This window comes from Anas platyrhynchos, chromosome 1 (genome assembly GCF_047663525.1).
Source record: "Anas platyrhynchos isolate ZD024472 breed Pekin duck chromosome 1, IASCAAS_PekinDuck_T2T, whole genome shotgun sequence".
In the NCBI taxonomy this organism is placed as follows: domain Eukaryota; kingdom Metazoa; phylum Chordata; class Aves; order Anseriformes; family Anatidae; genus Anas; species Anas platyrhynchos.
This window is the reverse complement of record NC_092587.1, coordinates 200,976,111-200,993,721: the sequence shown is the minus strand read 5'-3', so window position 1 is coordinate 200,993,721 and position 17,611 is coordinate 200,976,111. Positions and strand designations below refer to the sequence as shown.

Below are 17,611 nucleotides of genomic sequence, written 5' to 3'. Positions count from 1 at the left end.
CACAGGGCCTCCAGCCAAGGCAGAGGCTGAGGATGTACAGTCTATGGGCTCTGTTGTGGGAGGAGGCACCCTGGGCCCTGTGGCCAAGGGAGCACTTGCTGCCTTGCTCGTGGCTCCCTGGATGATGGCTACAGCATGGTGTAGGACTGCAGATCTTGGCTGTTTCATGCAGATCTTCGTCAGAGACACTGAAAGCATATTGGGCATGTCCCTGGCTCTCAACTATTGCCCCAGTGCTGTACTCACTGGGGATGGGACATGGTGATGGCTTTGAGTCTTGAGACACTGGTGTGGGGGGAAGCGCTCTGTACCCCTCATCTTCACAAGCAGGGTCTAATGGAAGACTTGCTGGCCTGCTCTCTACTGGTGATGATGTGGTGAGATGCGTGCTGTGCCTCTCTTCCTCTGGACCTTCTGCCAAGGAAGCAGCTGATGGTGCAGTGTCCAATGAGCCAAGAGAGGCACTTGTTGGGTTTTCAGCTTCTTCTGCTGCAGTCACCCAGTCCACACTGCTGGGTGAGCTGCACACTTCCTGGAGAAAGGCCTGTGGTTCCTGGAAGAGGCTGGGGAACCAGGGATTGACTCCCACTCTGGATGAACTTGGGAGTGGTAGACTCCCTGCAGTTCAGCAGAGACAATGTTTGATCTTGGATGCCCATCAGGCAGCCCTGGCAGTGAATCTTAGCAGCAGCCAGAGCCAGGATTCCTCCCATGTCCGGGCAGCCAGAGGCCTTTGACTGTAGGCACTCTGAAGGACAGAGTGCCTACACAAAGCCAAAGCTCTATTGAGACCCCATTGAGAATTAAGAGGACTCCAGATAGTCCTCTAGGGAAATAAAACAGGAAATTTCACTAATTGTAGAAAGAGTCTGAGAAAAATCTCAATAATTTTCTTCAGACAGAACCTTCCGTTAAGCTATTTCATTCATGATTGCAATGGCAGGTGTCCTGCAAAATAGGAGCACATTATAATAAACATATCATAACCTTCTATTCCCTATTACCTGACACCTGATCACCTGCCCTCTTTTCCTCATTGGCTTAGAACTACAGGTTCACAAGCTACTCAATGCTCTTCTATACTATATATGCACTTTTTTTTTTTTTTTATTAAACCTTTAATTTCTCCTTTCTTATGTTTAGAGAACTTGTGATTTTTTTTTTTTTTTCTCACACTGCTCATCCAGTTTTTCTCAAGCTTCTCTCTTATTTTGGAACAGTGAGGCCTTTTACTGTCCACTTACCTACGTGGAATTCTCTTTGTTATGACTACACAACTACCCTTCAATACACGAGGTTATTTTTCTACTGCAAAAACACATTCTACTTCAAAAACATGTTCTACTGCAAAAATACAACTTAGTTTCTCATACTAGAAAATAAGACTCTGCATGCAGTTCAGGCACTACAAGAGGAGGTAACAAGCTTGACAAAAATAGTAGTCCAGAAACAAATGGTATTCAATTTATTACTAGCCTCACAGGAGGAGCACGTATTGTAATTAATGCTAATTGCTGTATGTATGTACATCAAAAGGGGCGAATTTGACTGGTCTCAAAACTATTTGTAAATATATAGATTTTAACTATAATATTTATATATTATAGATAATATATAATATTTATATATTATTATATATATTATATATAATAACTATAGAATATATAATTATATTAATAAATAATTATATAATAAAATTAATTATTGTAATAATTATGTATTATAATATATAATATTATAAATAATATATAATATTTATATATTATAGATAATATAGATAATACAATATAATATATTTATATTATATAATATTATATATTTATATGTATATATGTAATATATACATATATATAATATCTATTTATAATATAGAACTGAGCCTGGGTGTGGACGATTCCGTGACAGGACAAAGCCGTGCTGGCTGTCTTGGATCACCTCTTTATCTCGTGCATGCCTTAGCATGTCTTCCAGGAGGATCTGCTTCATGATCTTCCCAGGCACACAGGTGAGGCTCACCGGCCCGTAGCTCCCCAGGTCTTCCTTGCAGGCCTTTCTCAAAAATGGGAGTCATGTTTTCCAGTCACCAGCACCAGGGACCTCACCTGACAGCCATGATTTTTCAAATATGATGGAGAGCAGCTCGGCAACCACGTCAGCCACCTCTCTATACACGTCCCATTTCATTAGGCGGTCCCGGACTTGTTCCACTGTCACAGTGGGATGGAATCTGCTCCTCTCACCCTCTCCTGGAGCTTCAGGGTACTGACAGACATAGGAAACTTGACCACCAGTGAAGACGGAGGCAAAGCACTTATTGAGTACCTCAGCTTTCTCCATGTCTGAGGAGGCCAGCTTTCCCGTCTCATTTATCAATGGGGGAACACTCTCCTTGGCCTGACTCCTCCTACCTATGTATCTGTAGAACCCCTTCTTGCTATTTTTCACGTCCCGTGCCGAGTTCAGCTCCATCTGAGCCTTGGCTTTCCTGATCCCATCTCTACACATTCAGACGACATGCCTGTATTCCTGCCAGGCTACTCAACCCTGCTTCTACTTCCTGTACATTTCCCTCCTTTCCCTCAGTTGCAGCTGCAGGTCCTTGCTCAGCCATGCCAGTCACCCGCCTCCTCTGCTCGATTTCTTCTGCTGGGGGATGGAGAGCTCGTGCACTCTCGGAAGCGTGTCCTTAAAGAACCACCAGCTCTGTTCCGTTCCTACACCCTTCAGGAGAGTTTCCCAGGGGATCCCAGCCAGTAATTCCTTAAGCAGCTGGAGGTTTGCTCTCCTGAAGTTCAGGGTCGTGACTCTGTTTTTTGCCAGACCCATAGTCCTCAAGATCACAACTCCACCAGGGCATAGTCGCTACAGCCCAGGCAGCCTCCAGTCTTAACCTCTCTAGTGCTCTCTTCCACGTTGGTGAGCACCAGGTCTAGTAAGGCTTCACCTCGGGTCGGTCCGTCTATTGCCTGGATTGGGAAGTTATCCTCAACAGACTCCAGGAATCTCCTGGATTGTCTGGAACCCACCGTGCTGCTAACCCCAGCAGACCCCCAGCAGATATCCGGGTGGTTGAAATCCCCCATCAGGACAAGAGCTTGCGAGCGCGACAGTTCTTGCAGCTGAAGCAAGAAGGCCTCGTCAACAGACTCCCCCTGATCAGGTGGCCTGTAGCAGACCCCAGCCACTGGATGTCCTTTACTGGACCGATCCTTGATTTTCAGCCACAAGCTCTCAACCTGGTCATGGCGGCTGTTTCTCAGGCAGAACTCTTCACAATCTATCCACTTCCTAACACAGAGGGCAACTCCTCCTCCCCTCCTTCCTCGCCTATCCCTTCTGAACAGTTTGTAGCCATCAACAGCCACACTCCAGTCATGGGAATCATCCCACCAGGTTTCCGTGATGGCAGCTACGTCATAGTTTCCTTCTAGCACGGTGGCCTCCAGCTCCTCCTGTTTGTTACCCATACTGTGTGCATTAGTGTAAATGCACCGCAGCTGGGCCACCTTTTGGGCGGGAGAAGCCCTAGTACCGTCTTGACCATACTCGGGTGTTTCCGTAGTAACTAACCTCTCACCAACCCTTGTGTTCTTCCTGCAAAATGTCATCCTCATCCTTCACCAAGACACAAGACTGCAAGGTTTTGCTAGCGTCACATCAGGTTTGAAAGGAACAACTAGTGAGATTAAAAGAGATCAAGAACATCGATGGATGGTTGTCCAAGGCATTGGCTGTCTTCAATCACTTATGTTTGACTAGGAACCAAGAAGACCCTCCTGCAAGTATTCATTTTCAAACAATAAATATAGCAGCACCAAATGTGTTACCACAACTAAGAATGAATTACCGAGATCCTGCTACAGGAACTTGGAAAGGGCCATACCGGTACAGAAATACAAATAACACCTGTGATTACAATGACACTGCTAGGCAGGGTTTAGGGGTTTATGGCACGGAGACAAGGGGTAACAACTGTAGTGTTTGGAACAATTATACAGCTATGGCCTTACCTCCTGATGTTTTTTCTGATTTGCAGGGATAGGGCTTGGCAAGGTATCCCTACAAATGCTATCGGAGGTCCATGTTGCTTAGATAAACTCATTATATTTGCTCCTAGCTTGTCGCAGTTGCGTGAGATCACCAGACATAAAAGAGCATTGCTCGCACCGGATTGCAATGATAATGTTGAATTGCTTGGTGTTGCAGCTAGAGAGGCATTGGCAATTTTAGTGCCGAAGTGGCCTCTGCGGCCACACTTAATAACTTAGAAAAATTGTTATGCTGCGCCAAGAAGCAAGCCCATGCCGCGACAGAGATACTTGAGGAGGTGTTACCAGATCAAAACAGTCTGCAACATGTGCTTTTACAGGATCAAGCTGCTATTGACTTCTTGCTTTTGGCTCAAAGGCATGGGTGTGAGGACTTTGATGGAATGTGCTGTTTAAACCTTTTTGATCATAATGAATCAATTCACAAATCCATTATTTTCCTGAAAGAGCACATGAGAAAGATTCAGTATGGTATCAATCCTTTCAATCAATGGTTCACTGATTTGTTTGAAACGATGCATAGGTGGTTACTGAGATTAGTCAAAGAGGGATTAAGGATTCTGTTTGTTGTGGTGTTAATCATCATTACGTGTTGTATTGTAATAAATGTGGTTAAAGGGTTACTTGCAAAACTGTTACATCAGGCTTGGTTTGCTCAAAGAAAAAGAAAAAAAAAAGAAAAAAAAAAGGGGGGGGGGTATTGTTGAAGGATTTTTTGAAACAGCAAAAATCCCATGGCTTGCTGCAGCTGAGCAAACCAAGCTACCAGGGCAACTATGAGAAGTTCCCATGACAGTGTTCCCAATTGAGGAATTTAGAAAAACATTGTTACCAGATCTGGCTTCAAGGACAAGGTCCACCTGACTGCTAATCACAAGGGGCTTGTTTTCTTGCAGGTGGGGTTGTTTTCTTGTAGTTGTTTGTCTGAGTGCTTTTGACCAATAATCTTGTGTGAGACACGATCCGCCCCTGCTAAGTTCACTATAAAAGTTAGACTATTCGGGCAATAGAATGGAGCATGTTCTGACCATACTGGTGTCTGTTGTGCTTTCGGTCGTGCTTCCTGCGACATGCTAGAACATTCCTCGCCCACGAGAACTGGCATGGTACATTCAGCCTCACAGGAGGAGCGTTGCCAGTTGCTATGTGTATATAACGGTTGGACGTGATGATCTTTGAGGTGCTTTCCAACCTAAACGATTCCATGGTTCTGTAATTCTATGACTGTGAGAGGCCCAGGGCGCCAGGTTGGCATGGCCTGCACCACTCTTTCTCCTGAGATCAACGACACAGAGAGGAGCACTGGGGGCAAAACTCTGCCTGAGCTTTTATTCACAGCAAAATTCTCAGCCGCAGCTGAGCTGAGGCTGGGGGCAGGGTGTGGTGGGGCATCTGAATTCCTGGGGCACTGTCCTGTTCCTATCAGTGATGTCAGCGTACAGCTCCGAGCGCCCTCCTGGTGCTGGCAGCTGGGCGCTGCTACTCCCACTCTTCTTCGATGAAGCTGCAGCACAAAGCACTGCGCAGAGCCCGAAGCGCCTGTCTCCTGATGTGGGCGGGCTGTGGCTGGTGTGCCGGGGCTTGTGTGAGGTCATGGATGCCTGTGGGAGACAGAGAGGTGTAGGTTAGGGCCTGAGCGGGTGATGGGCAAGCCCCTGCCTTCCCCCCACACCACCACCCAAGGGGAGGGGTGGCCCAGGACCAGCCAGTCCCCCTGCGTGTTCCTAGCCCTTGCTCCTGCTCGCTGCTCTGAACAGGCCCATCCAAAAGTCCCTGGGACGGCTCTTGTTTCTGGCACGTTGCTGGCTCGTCTGCTGGTGTATCTTTGGTGCAGGAGGACTGTGCTTGTATATATTGGTCAAGGCTGCGTGTGTTTAAGAACTGTCCTCCTGTCTCTTCTCCAGATGTTTCCTCACCCGCACACTCCGCAGTAAAGGCAGCTGCAGCAACGGAGAAGAAACCTCTCGGGTGGGCTCTGAAGATCGCCACCTCTGCCTGTCCCAAGAGCCCGGAGCACAGCCTCCTTCCAAAACGCAGGAGATCAGAAGATCCTCTGCAGTCTTCCCAGGGATGCCCACAGCTCTTCTCTTGGTCCTGTCACTTGGTCATTCATCTGAGATTTCAGCAGCTGGACGTTGTTACTTAGGCTGTGAACAAAGTCTGTGGAAAATTGCCTTTGGACTCTGCTCTTGCGGAAGACCAGACGGCCAATGTCCTTGAAGATGAAGTCCACACCCTGCTTCTTTGCACGGGTGTAGGAGAGAAAGAGCAGGGTCTCCTGAATGCAGCACTGCATGGTGTCCCTAGGAATGCTGGTGTGCAAGAACAGCCAGGCATAATTCAGGACAGCAGCTGGAGGTACACCTGAGGGAAAAGAAGCAAGGAGCAAAGGAACTAAGACAGGCCTGCAGAGGAGGGCAGTCCCGTTTGGGCAGCGGCTGGACCCTCCAGCACTGGTGCCCTGCTGCTGCTCTGCACCTGCAGCTGCGCCAGCTGCCAAGAGGAGAAGTCAACCACCAACGCAGCCATCAGGGTGCCAACAGCACGGAGAGGGACGTTTCCAGGAGCCGCTACCGGCCAGAAGGTGCTAGGCGTTGCTGGGATGTAGTGGGATACTGCATCCCAAACTTTCACAATCCCTGAAAAGCAAGGGAAAGAGAGGTCATGCTGCAAGCCAGCCTGCTCCTGCAGCACAGCCCTGGTGGCCGTGTGGACTGGTGCCCATGTCCCGAGACCCTCCCTCTCTCTCCCCACAAGAAACTGTGGCTCGAGAGGGCTGTGCGGGTGCTTTTTCTTGAGGCAACTCCTGTCGGGCTCACCATCATCTGGGAGGTGCATGAGAGTTGGGAACATGAGGTGGCTGCTGCACAGGATGGCAGCACTCCTGGCCTCCATCTCTCTCTGTCCCTTCTCCACCTGTAGGAGCGGAGGCTTCCCCTAGCCCAGCAAAATTGTCATGGCCCCTGCAAACACTGTCCCGATGGGCTTCTCGTGCTCCCAGCCAGAAATGGGAAAGAACAGAGGAGACAGCTGCCAGCTCTTCTCTTCCCGTTTCTCACAGCTCATATGCAGCACGGCTGAGGCTGGTTACCACTGTCTTTATTCAGTAATATTTAGCTTCTACATGCCAGCACCTTTCACATTCGTTCCATATGCAAGTCTTCTCACTCAGCCTAAGGAAGGGAAGAGAAAGGAGGAAGGTTCTAGGTTGATGGAGACATACTCACAAATACTTGCCTTTTTCAGCAAGACACCCCAAAACTGAGGTTTCCTTAGACCTGTCCTCATCTCATGAACTCAGCCCCGAACACTGCTGCCATCTCCTGTCAGTTAACCCCAATAGGTTATAAAATGAGCCCCACAGCTGCTCGCTCACTCCCCTGCAGTGGGGTGAGTAAGAGAATCAGATGGGTCAAAGTGAGAAAAGCTGCAGGTTAATGGGACGACATTTTTATAGGTAGAGCAAAAGCTGGACCTGCAAGCACTGCCAGGAGCCAGCTCTCACACTGCCTGCTCTTAGTGTCTTTCTCCATCCTCACTACTACTCCCTTGTTCATTTTCTCTATGTCCCCCGGGCTGTCTGAGGAGCTGTTCATCTCCAACCCCTCCAGATTCTATGTGGTCAGTCAGGGGCCACAGAAGCAAGCATACTCACTTGGGAAAGATAACTATGCTACCAGAGCTCATCTGTGAGAGGGCCAGATGTGGCTGAACGCATCATCCCTCGCCTCTGCAAGAGAAGCAGCCCTGGGTGAGATCCCATCCAGGACAGGATCCCCTTCACAGCAAAATCAGCTAACCTTCAGGCTGCTCAGGCAAAAAAAAAACAAACCTTCCTCCCTTCCTTAGAAACAACAGAAGCTGCTCGGCTAGCATGCACACCCAGGTATAACATTGCCTGACTTTGTGCGTAGGTGAGACTCAACTGCCTCAGACAGGAGATAAGTCACACCCAACACAAGTCCTTCTGGATGGCCTCGGGACTTCCCAAGAACCCTGAGCAGTGTTGAAGCCCTCAGAAACTTACACTGAGACAGGTTTCCAGAGAACCACACAGCCAGTGGCCTTAAAGCTGAAGTCATGATCCTGCTGCTCTGCCATGGTGTGCTGAGGAACGCAGTCGGTGGAAAACTGCATTTGGACTCAGCCCTTGTGGAACACCAGATGGCCAATGTCCTTGAAGACGAAATCAACAGCCTGCTTCTTTCTAAGGGTGCAAGAGAGAAAGAGCAGGGTCTCTTGAATGCGGCGCTGCACCGTGTCCCGAGGAATGCCGGTGTCCAAGAACAGACAGGCATAATTCAGGAAAAGAAAACGGGATACACCTAACGGAAAAGAAGCAAGGAGCAAAGTAACTACACAGGCCTGCACAGGAGGGCAGTCACCTCTGGGCCTCTGCTGGACCCTCCAGCATTGCTACAGAGCTGTCTTGCTGACTGCTTGTCTGGAGGAAGAGAATCTCTGAAAGACAGAGCTCCAAACGCCTGGGGCAGCGCAAAGCAAGAGGACTTTCACTAAGTATTGCAATCAATGGTGGCCACTATATAAGCTAAATGGCCACTTTACGGATCAATCGACTATAACACTATCTTGCAATTAATGTTTTTGAGGAGAGAAGGAAAATGGGATGAGATGTTGTATATTGATATGTTGTGTCAGTATCTTGGAGGGAAAAGGTATGGAATTAAGTTGGCCCCTGACTGAGCTTTTGGTGCTGGCATTAGAAAAGTACAGGCTGGAGAAAGATACAGGAAGTGCTATAAGGGTTGTTGAAGGTGTTAAAGGTGTGGCATGTAGTATTTGACAAAGCTGTTTGAAGTCCAATGAGCGGGGAAAGAGGATGTAGGAATGTTAATAGGTCTGCCTCAGCCCGAGGCTGAGATCTCAAAATCACGGGTGTGAGCCCTCTGGGGCAGAGGGACCCTGATGGGTCCCAGAGAGTTGACATGGAAACAGAAAAGCAGCTAACTCTTAAAACAACCTGAGTTCATGTGTGAGCTCAGATTGCTAATGGGACTGAACTTTCAAAGAGAAAAATAATAATAAAAATAATAAAAAAAAAAACTGGACCTGGCTTCAGAAAACAAACAGAGGCAATTGGTTAGCCTCTTTCCAGGGCAATCAGCCCCTGATTTCGGAAAGAAATTGTCTTAGTTTGCAGGATAAACTTACAACAGTCAGGAATGATGGGGACCTGGGGCATCTACCCTGGCAGGTCCACTGATTGAAATAAAGCTAGGGAATGAAGAAGTGAAGCTTGAATTTTTTGTTGGTTACGGGCGCTTCTTTCTCTGTGTTAATTAGTCCGTAAATGTAATAGGAGCAACTGGCCAACAGGAAAAGGCATTTTTTGCAATGCTTGAAATTTAAAATGGGAAAAAGGATGGGAATTACAAAATGAGAAAAACAGTCAAGTTTGGTTCATGGTACTAGATTTAAAGGATGCCCTTTTCTGCCTGCCCGTGGCAACTGAAAACCAGAAACTCTTTGCCTTTGAGTGGGAAAATAATAATAGAGGATGGAAAACTCAGCTTACTTGGTCAGTGTTACCACAGGGGTTCAAGAATAGCCCCACCATATTCGGGAACTGTGATCTTGAAGCTTGAAAGACCCCTTCGGGAAAAGGGGACATTGTTGCAATGTGCAAATGATAGCTACTGAAGAAGAAAAGGAATGTGTATAATGGACTGTTAGTTCGCTACATTTTTTCGGCACTAATACTGTGAACCCAGCCTCTTTCCTCAGTAACAGAGTTTCCAGATCACCCATTCATGATTGCATCAAGACCATGGACACCGTATCCTCCAGCTGACCAGACTTAAAAGAAATACCCCTAGAAGATGTGGAGGATTGGTAGACAGATGGCAGCAGCTTCGTCCGCCAGGGATTTTGCCTCACAGGATATACGGTAACAAACATCAGCCCAAAAGGCTGAAATCAGCACCTTGATAAGAGCTTTTGAGCTGGCAAACATTTGGACAGATTTGAAATATGCCTTTGGCGTGGTGCATGCACACAGGGCAATTTGGAAGGAGAGGGGACTTTCATCTTCTTTTATCTTCCTCAATTAAACATGCAGAAGATGCTGATAGCAGTTACTAGAGAAGAAGGAAAAAGGAGGCCCAGACAGGAACAGCCCCGACTAGGCAAGGAGCAATGCGCCCCGTGTAAGAAATTTGGGCATTGGAAAAAGGAAAGCCAGAACGGAAAAGAAATGGAAAAGGGAACCGGAGAAGGGAGGTGGTGGTCGCACATGCAAAAGACGACTAAAGAGGACTGGGGGAATCTACCCCAGCAGATCTGTTGGTTACAAAAATGAAGATGGGGAAAGAGGGAAAAGAGGTGGAACTTATGGTGGATGCGGGGGCAACATACTCGGTTTTAAAGAAAGCATTAGTATCAGTGGGGAATTATTGCATTGTAGTGAAGGGGGCAACTGGCCAATCTGAAATAGCATATTTCTGCAAGCCATTGAAATGTAAATATGGGAAACAGTGGGGCATTCACAAGTTCCTATGCATGCCCAGCTCCCCGGAGTAACTCCTAGGGAGAGATTTATTGTAAAGATTACAAGCAACCATTTCATTTAAAAATGGGGAGATTATTCTGGAGGTAAATGATCAAAGATACGTGGAAGTGTTGAGTTTGATATTGACAGCTATTGAGACCAAAGAGGAAATTAGTGAGGAAATCCTAAGTCAAGTGTTTTCTTGAGTATGATCTTCTAAGGTAACACGGAAGGCAAAAAATGCACTTAAGCAGTGTCCCTTGAAAAAGGAAGACAGAGAAGGAATTAGCCTGATAATTGATTAACATGCTTAACACCAGAGCTAACTTGGTTTACCGTTTTAGACCTGAAGGATGCCTTGTTTTGCCTCCCTCTCCATGAAGCCTGTCAGAAAATCTTTGCATTTGATTGGAAAAGCCCTAAGAGTGGGCACAAAACACAGCTCACGTGGACGAGGTTACCTCAGGGCTTTAAGAACTCACCCACCTTATTCGGAGAACAACTTGCAAAGGACTTGGAGACCTGGAAAGCCCCATCAGGAGAAGGAAGGCTGTTGCAGTACGTAGATGAGCTCCTTATAGCCACCCAGACAGAGGAAGCATGTGTGGCCTGGATGGTAAGCCTCCTAAACTTTCTGGGACTACAGGGGTACAGGGTATCGAAGAAGAAGGCTCAGGTGGTAAAGCAGAAGGTGACCTACCTGGGTTATGAGGTTAATGCCAGACAACGGACCCTGGGGCATGATTGTAAAGAAGCGATACGTCAAACCCTGAAACCCGAGACTATAAAAGAACCGTGAACCTTTTTGGGAATGACGGGGTGGTGCAGATTGTGGATCTATAATTGCGGATTGCTTGTAAAAGCACTCTATGTGCTCATTGCAAACGGGAACAGGGACCTCCAATGGAGAAAGGAGGCCACGCGAGCCTTTGACCAACTGAAGAAGGCTCTCATGTCAGCCCCAGCTCTGGGACTTCCAGATGTGAATAAACCATTTTTCCTCTTCTCCCATGAGAAACAGGGGATTGCCCTGGGAATACTAGCACAGGACCTGGGCCCATAGCGAAGGGCAGTTGCTTATTTTTCGAAGCAGCTGGATGCTGCTGCCAAGGGATGGCTGGGATGCCTCAGAGCCGTTGCAGCAGTGGTGCAAAATATCCAGGAAGCACACAAGTTCACCTTGGGACAGAAAATTACTGTGCTAGTGTCTCACACAGTGTCCACAGTGCTGGAAGTGAAAGGTGGTCACTGGCTTTCCCCACAAAGGTTCCTGAAATCAGCAGAAACCAAGGGGAGCCAGTACACCATGACTGCCTGGAGACCATTGAAGCTACCTACTCCAGCCGTCCAGATCTGAAGGACACTCCTTCTGATGAGGTGGAAATATGGGAGCAGCTACGTCATCAGCGGAAAACAACACGCTGGGTATGCAGTTAACACTTGCAAAGACGTAATAGAAGCTGGACTAAATAATGAGATTATTGGAAGCAGATCAGCTGCCTGAAAAGGTAGCAATCATGCACATTAAGGCACACCAGACGGTGAGCTCAGAATTGGAGGAAGGAAATGATCTGGCGGACAGAGAGGCAAAAGAAGCAGCAGAAGGTGAGGTAGCAACTGAGGGAGCCCTGATTCCAGACAGGCAAATTCCCCTTGAAGGTAAGCTTGTATATAACAAAAAGGATAGAAAATTAATTGAAAGTCAGAAGGGAAAATATAACCAAGAGGGATGGGCTATTACCAAAGAAGGGAAGGGAAGCTAGTCATCGCCTCCAATTTATTGTGGTCACTGGTAAAGAAAGAACACTGGAAAACACATTGGGGAATAGACGCTTTGTATAGCTATCTAATTGGAAAAAATATTGCCAGGAACTAATATGCTACCATCACTCAAATAGCTTAATATTGTGATCTTTGTCTCCAGACTAACCCCCAAAATGCCCCCAAACCAAAACTATGTCAAATTGGAAAAGGCCATGGGCCTGGGCAACAGTGGCAAATTGACTTTTTTTGAACTTCCAAGAAAAGGGGGGTGTCGATATTTACTGGTGTTAACAGATACCTTTTCAGGATGGCCAGAAGCTTTCCCCAGTAGGACTGCCAAAGCCTGAGAGGTAGCTAAGTCTCTTGTAGAGAAAACTTTGAAACCACAGTGGGAAGGACTATACCAGGTGCTCCTTAAAACCTTCACTGCAGTTAAGATCAGGGAACAGAGTGCCTGGATTCACCGTTCTCAAGTGAAGAAAGCTCCAGAACCCCCTGGAAAGTAACGCCAGGTGACGGTGAACTGAAACTAAAGCTCAGTCGAGCAAAATGAGGACATCACGGTCAGGAGTATTTAGTAATATGGTTAGCAGGAATTTAGTTAACAGAATTGTTTTATTTCTATGGCTTATAAGTTGTAACTGTGATTCAAGAAGATGCCTCTATGATACTAGAGAATGGTGAGCGGCCTTGGTCTGAAGCTGTAACAACAGAGGATAAGAGCATTAACGGAAAGTTAGCAGTTGTGGTTATTTGGCGAACAAATGATGACCATTTAGATACATTATAAGAATGGCAAAAATTAGGGCAAGAATGGACACACCAAAGAACCGTAGGGGACGAAATTAAAATAGGGTGCCGAATGATTAATGGAATGACCCACGAGAAAGTAACGGGGATTTTTGTAAAACCCATTTCCAAAAGTGGCCAACAAGAAGGTTGTATCCACCCAGGTAAATCAGATTGGTGGTATAATTTTGTATTTACACAGACTGTAGTAATTAGCTGGTTTTGGCTGTACTTCCTACAACAGTGGGACAAAACTAAAACAGCCCCTACAATCATCCTTATTGGCATTGGGAACTAGCCAATGGCAAATTTCACAGGTGTTACCGAGATGGGAAAAGGCTGAAGACCAAGACCACAAACTAAGAACAGATGCACTTAGTATGGTTCAAGATAATGTATCTTTCGCTCTTAGCTGTATACAAGCACAGTTATGGATGCAGGCAACGGCTGCCTTGATCATTAGGGAAGGAAGTGAAGGCATTTTTCTGGCTGAAGTCCAAAAGGCTGTTTGGGACAATGCCAATGATTTTGAGAAGAAGTTCCAATCTTGGTGGACTCTGGTAAATTTTACCTATGATCCCATTGTTAACATGGCTACTGCCTTTGTGCCTACTATAAGTAATGCCACAGTTTATGTTATCCACCCCATCCTTGCACTAGGATTAAACCATGAGGAGACAGTGCTGTATCCTTCGGAGCATAGAACATGGGCATGGATGGAGAATGGGAAATGGCAGTCTGTAAGTCTAGAATCATGTGTTACCTGGGAACAACAAGGATTTATTTGTGAAAGCAACACAATTGATGCTCAGGATGTATGTCTTGACACGCAACAAGGCGTTTGCCACTTTGAAATTCATCCAAATAGTAGTCAAAAGACTGTGCTTGTATATATTGGTCAAGGCTGCGTGTGCTTTTGTACAAGTAGATAAGGAAGACGTGACTCTCCCTAGCAAAAATCATTCTAACTTTTCTAACTTTGTTAGAATTGTCAGGTGTGATTTTCTATATTTGGCACCAGTGGTATCCCACCAGTTGATCAAGTCTAACAACACAATCTGTCACAAGTTATTACCTACACCTGCTGGGGTGAACCTCACGTTAGTGAAGCAACTAGTTAAAACACCAAGACCTGATCAAAATTTTTTTTTAAAAGAAAGCATTCAGGAAAATGGAAAGAAGACTCTAATCACTGTCCATCATGATACAAAGGAAATAAGCAGAGATTTGCAAAGAGTAAAACAAGACAAATCACAACTGGTGGGACACACTCTTAGGATGGTCGCCAACTGCAACTGGGATTTTGAACACATTGTGTCACCCGGTTGTTGTTTTACTGATATTAGTTGGTATAAGTTTAATATTGTCTTTTGTAATACTTTTGGAATTGGAAATGGTTACAATGAATGGCCATACTAGCTTCCTTGACAAAGGTACATGGCAAGGTATTGAGGGGTACATACCGTAGAGACTGGAAAGAAGAATTTTTGTATTAAGTAAAAGAATTTACTAGATTTTCCAGAAAAGGGGGACTGAAACATGGGATTAGAAATTAGAGAGTGATTGATTAAGAATGAATATGTAGGCAACACTCATTGCCTAATATGTGCTACATTTGCGATGTGCCTGTGCTGCGCTTAGCCCTCCAGATAACAGGAGCCCCTGGGACTCCAAGAACCAGATCAAACCAACCTTATGGTTTGGACTGTGACCAAGGGCTCAGAGATAAGGAGCACTGTTCTTAAAAGGACAAGATAAAAAATGTCAAACATGCAAGGCCTCCAGATAACAGGAGCCCCTCAGGCCCGGAGAACTGGACCAAACCAACCTTATGGCCCAGATTATGACCAAGGCCTCAGAGAGCATGCGCAAGGAGACGAGGTGAAAAGTTCAACCCTGATGAAGACATCTCACTTCATCCTCACGACCCTCAGTGCCCACCACCAGAAGGCACCGCGCAAGCGCAGAGGGGAGGAGCTTATGGAAATGACTTCTTGGAACTAATTTTAATACTAAGCGGGGACAGGTTATGAATATGTATAGGCATACTGCGAAACCTCATGCATATGTAAATCTCTACTGCATATAACCAAAGCAAGTTGCCGTGTTAGGGGCGCACGACTTTGGTGGGACTACCCCCCGTGCCGCCCAGTGCTGCATAAACATACCTACTTTACAATCTTACTGATTGTGAGGTCAGCTTTACAAGAGTCAATCTTACCTGTTCTGGTAGACTCTCCCTCCACACTTGCGTCTCCCTTCTTTCCCAAAGCAAAACCCTTGGGTGCTTGGAGAGGCTCTTCTCCCTGCAGCTCTTCCCCGAGGTATGTAGAGCCCAATCCTGGAAGAAAGACCAAGGCAGTGTGACTCCAGAGCACCACATTCTAGGGCTGTAGGGTGCTGGTCTTGGTGCCAGCGTCTGAAAGGGGCTTGCTGTGGGCTGGGCAGGCAATAGACATTCCCCCAGCCCTAGCTACACAAAGAGAATGCCCCCTCGTCCAAAACAAGCAAGAATCGGTGTGGAGTGGAGGAGGAAACAGTGCTTGGAGAAGTCTCCCTCCAGCTCCTCCCTGAGCACTGGGCAAGCCCTGGCACTGCTGACCTTCCGGAGAGGAGCTGAAAAGCTGCCAAAACTCTCAGCCGAGGGCTGCAGAAGCAACGCGCCCACGTGGAAAAGATGAGGACACCCCCAGAAGCTGGATGTGGGACTATGCTTTTTCTCTCCCATGTGGCCAAATCTGTTGTGCCTAGCCTCTGCAGGAGAGACAGTCCTGGCTGAGACCATGGCCAGGAAGGGATGCCCTTTCCAACGGAGGCATTGCGGCTGCTCAGGCAGAAAGCTGCCCACGGGCACAGCTTGCAGGGCTTAGTGTTCACCCCTCCTTACAAGCAGCACAAGCTGCGCAGCGAGTGCCTGCACCTGGTAAATCACTGCCTGGCTTTGTCAGGCGCAAGGCTCCTGTGCCTCATCAGGAGACGCGTCTGACCCAGAAGGACAAGGCCCTCCCAATGCAGCACTGCAATGTGCCCTTGTGTCCAAGGACAGCCAGGCATAATTCAGGAAAACAAATCGAATTACACCTTACGGAAAAGAAGCAAGGAGCAAAGTAACTACACAGGCCTGCAGAGGAGGGCAGTCACATTTGCATAGCTGCTGGGCCCTCCAGCACTGATGCCCTGCTGCTGCTCTGCACCTGCAGCTGTGCCAGATGCCAAGAGGAGAAGCCAACCACCAACGCAGCCATCAGGGTGCCAACAGCATGGAGAGGGACATTTCCGGCAGCTGCTGCCTGCCAGAAGGTGCAAAGCATTGGCAGGTTTTGGCTTCTGAGGTACTCAGGCCTTTCTCTGGACCTCCTGGAGGAGCTGTGGAACCCCTCCACTGCCTTCCCAGCAGCAGCTGAGCATGCAGCCCACATCCTTGCACATTGGAGCCCCGACATTTATCTCTCTTCTTATCTGGAAAAGTTTCTTTCTTGTAAGGGAGCCCGTGAATACTGGGAAAGGTGTCTGAAACATCGAAGATGGGCTTCTTTACATCAAGGAGCTCAAAGCCCACCATGGGGAGCTCCTCTTTAATCATGAAGAAGGCACTGAAGAAGGCACAATAACTGTCAAAATGTCACATCTCCAGAAACATTTCCCTTCTAACAACTCAGGTAGGCGGACCACCGTGGCTACCTAACAGAGGAGGATTTGCGGCGAGAGATTTTGCTCACCTGCTGGGTGCCCAGGCAGGAACCTGCCGTCAGTGGGACATGTGTCAGGCCCATTGTGGAGTTCAACAAGTCCCTGCGTGCAAGGAAAGCTTCTCGATGACTCAAGGGGAAGAGCTCTGGGGCTGCCTTCTATGGCTTTCCCCCAGCCTCATTTGGGAGAAGGCTCTTTTTCCCCAGCAGCCTGGCCCAGCTGTGCCTTCCCTGTCGCCCTGGAGAGTCTGGCTGGAGAGCGACTCTGGGGTGTGAGCAGCCGGCTCTTAATAGCAGGAGGCATCCCTGTAAGGAGGAAAAGAGAAGGCTAGTCAGAGCTGCTCCTTGGTGGCCACAAAATTTCTTCACACAGAGGGTGGTGAGGCACTGGAACAGCTTGCCCAGAGAAGCCGTGGATGCCCCATCCCTGGAGGTCTTCAAGACCTGTTTGGATGAGGCACTGGGCTACTTGCTCTAGTGAATGGCATCCCTGCTCATGGCAGGGGGCGGGAGGGAATAGAAGATCTTTAACTCAATTGCAACCCAAGCCATTCTGTGATTCTCTGGAAAGGTTCAAGATTCCGCTCCAGTGAGGAGAGCTGAGTGACGCTCCCTGCTCCCTTCAGGGAGAAGGGTGCCAGTGAGAGCCCAGCCTGCTGCAGCTCATCTTTCCCATTGCCTTTGTGGGAGCTCGCCCACACTTGCTTGGCATTGATTTCCTCACAGGATCTGCCTCAGTGTTCTCCTCTGGGGGGTGAGGGATGAGGACATGCTGCTGCTTCATAGGCACTGCTGCCATCTGCAGAGACTTC

At 47.6% G+C, this 17,611-nt stretch overlaps 1 protein-coding gene across 1 annotated transcript; it reads right to left on the bottom strand.

The window, feature by feature from the left end:
- Positions 1-5,352: 5,352 nt before the first annotated feature.
- Positions 5,353-17,583, bottom strand: LOC140001563 (uncharacterized). The gene is made up of 7 exons (XM_072033380.1): positions 17,505-17,583; positions 16,830-16,976; positions 15,332-15,451; positions 8,077-8,256; positions 6,528-6,688; positions 5,966-6,413; positions 5,353-5,650 (listed from the first exon to the last, which is right to left on the bottom strand). Exons 1-6 carry the CDS (start codon positions 17,581-17,583, stop codon positions 6,390-6,392), a joined length of 711 nt encoding a protein of 236 aa, XP_071889481.1. The 3' UTR covers positions 5,353-5,650; positions 5,966-6,389.
- Positions 17,584-17,611: the final 28 nt, after the last annotated feature.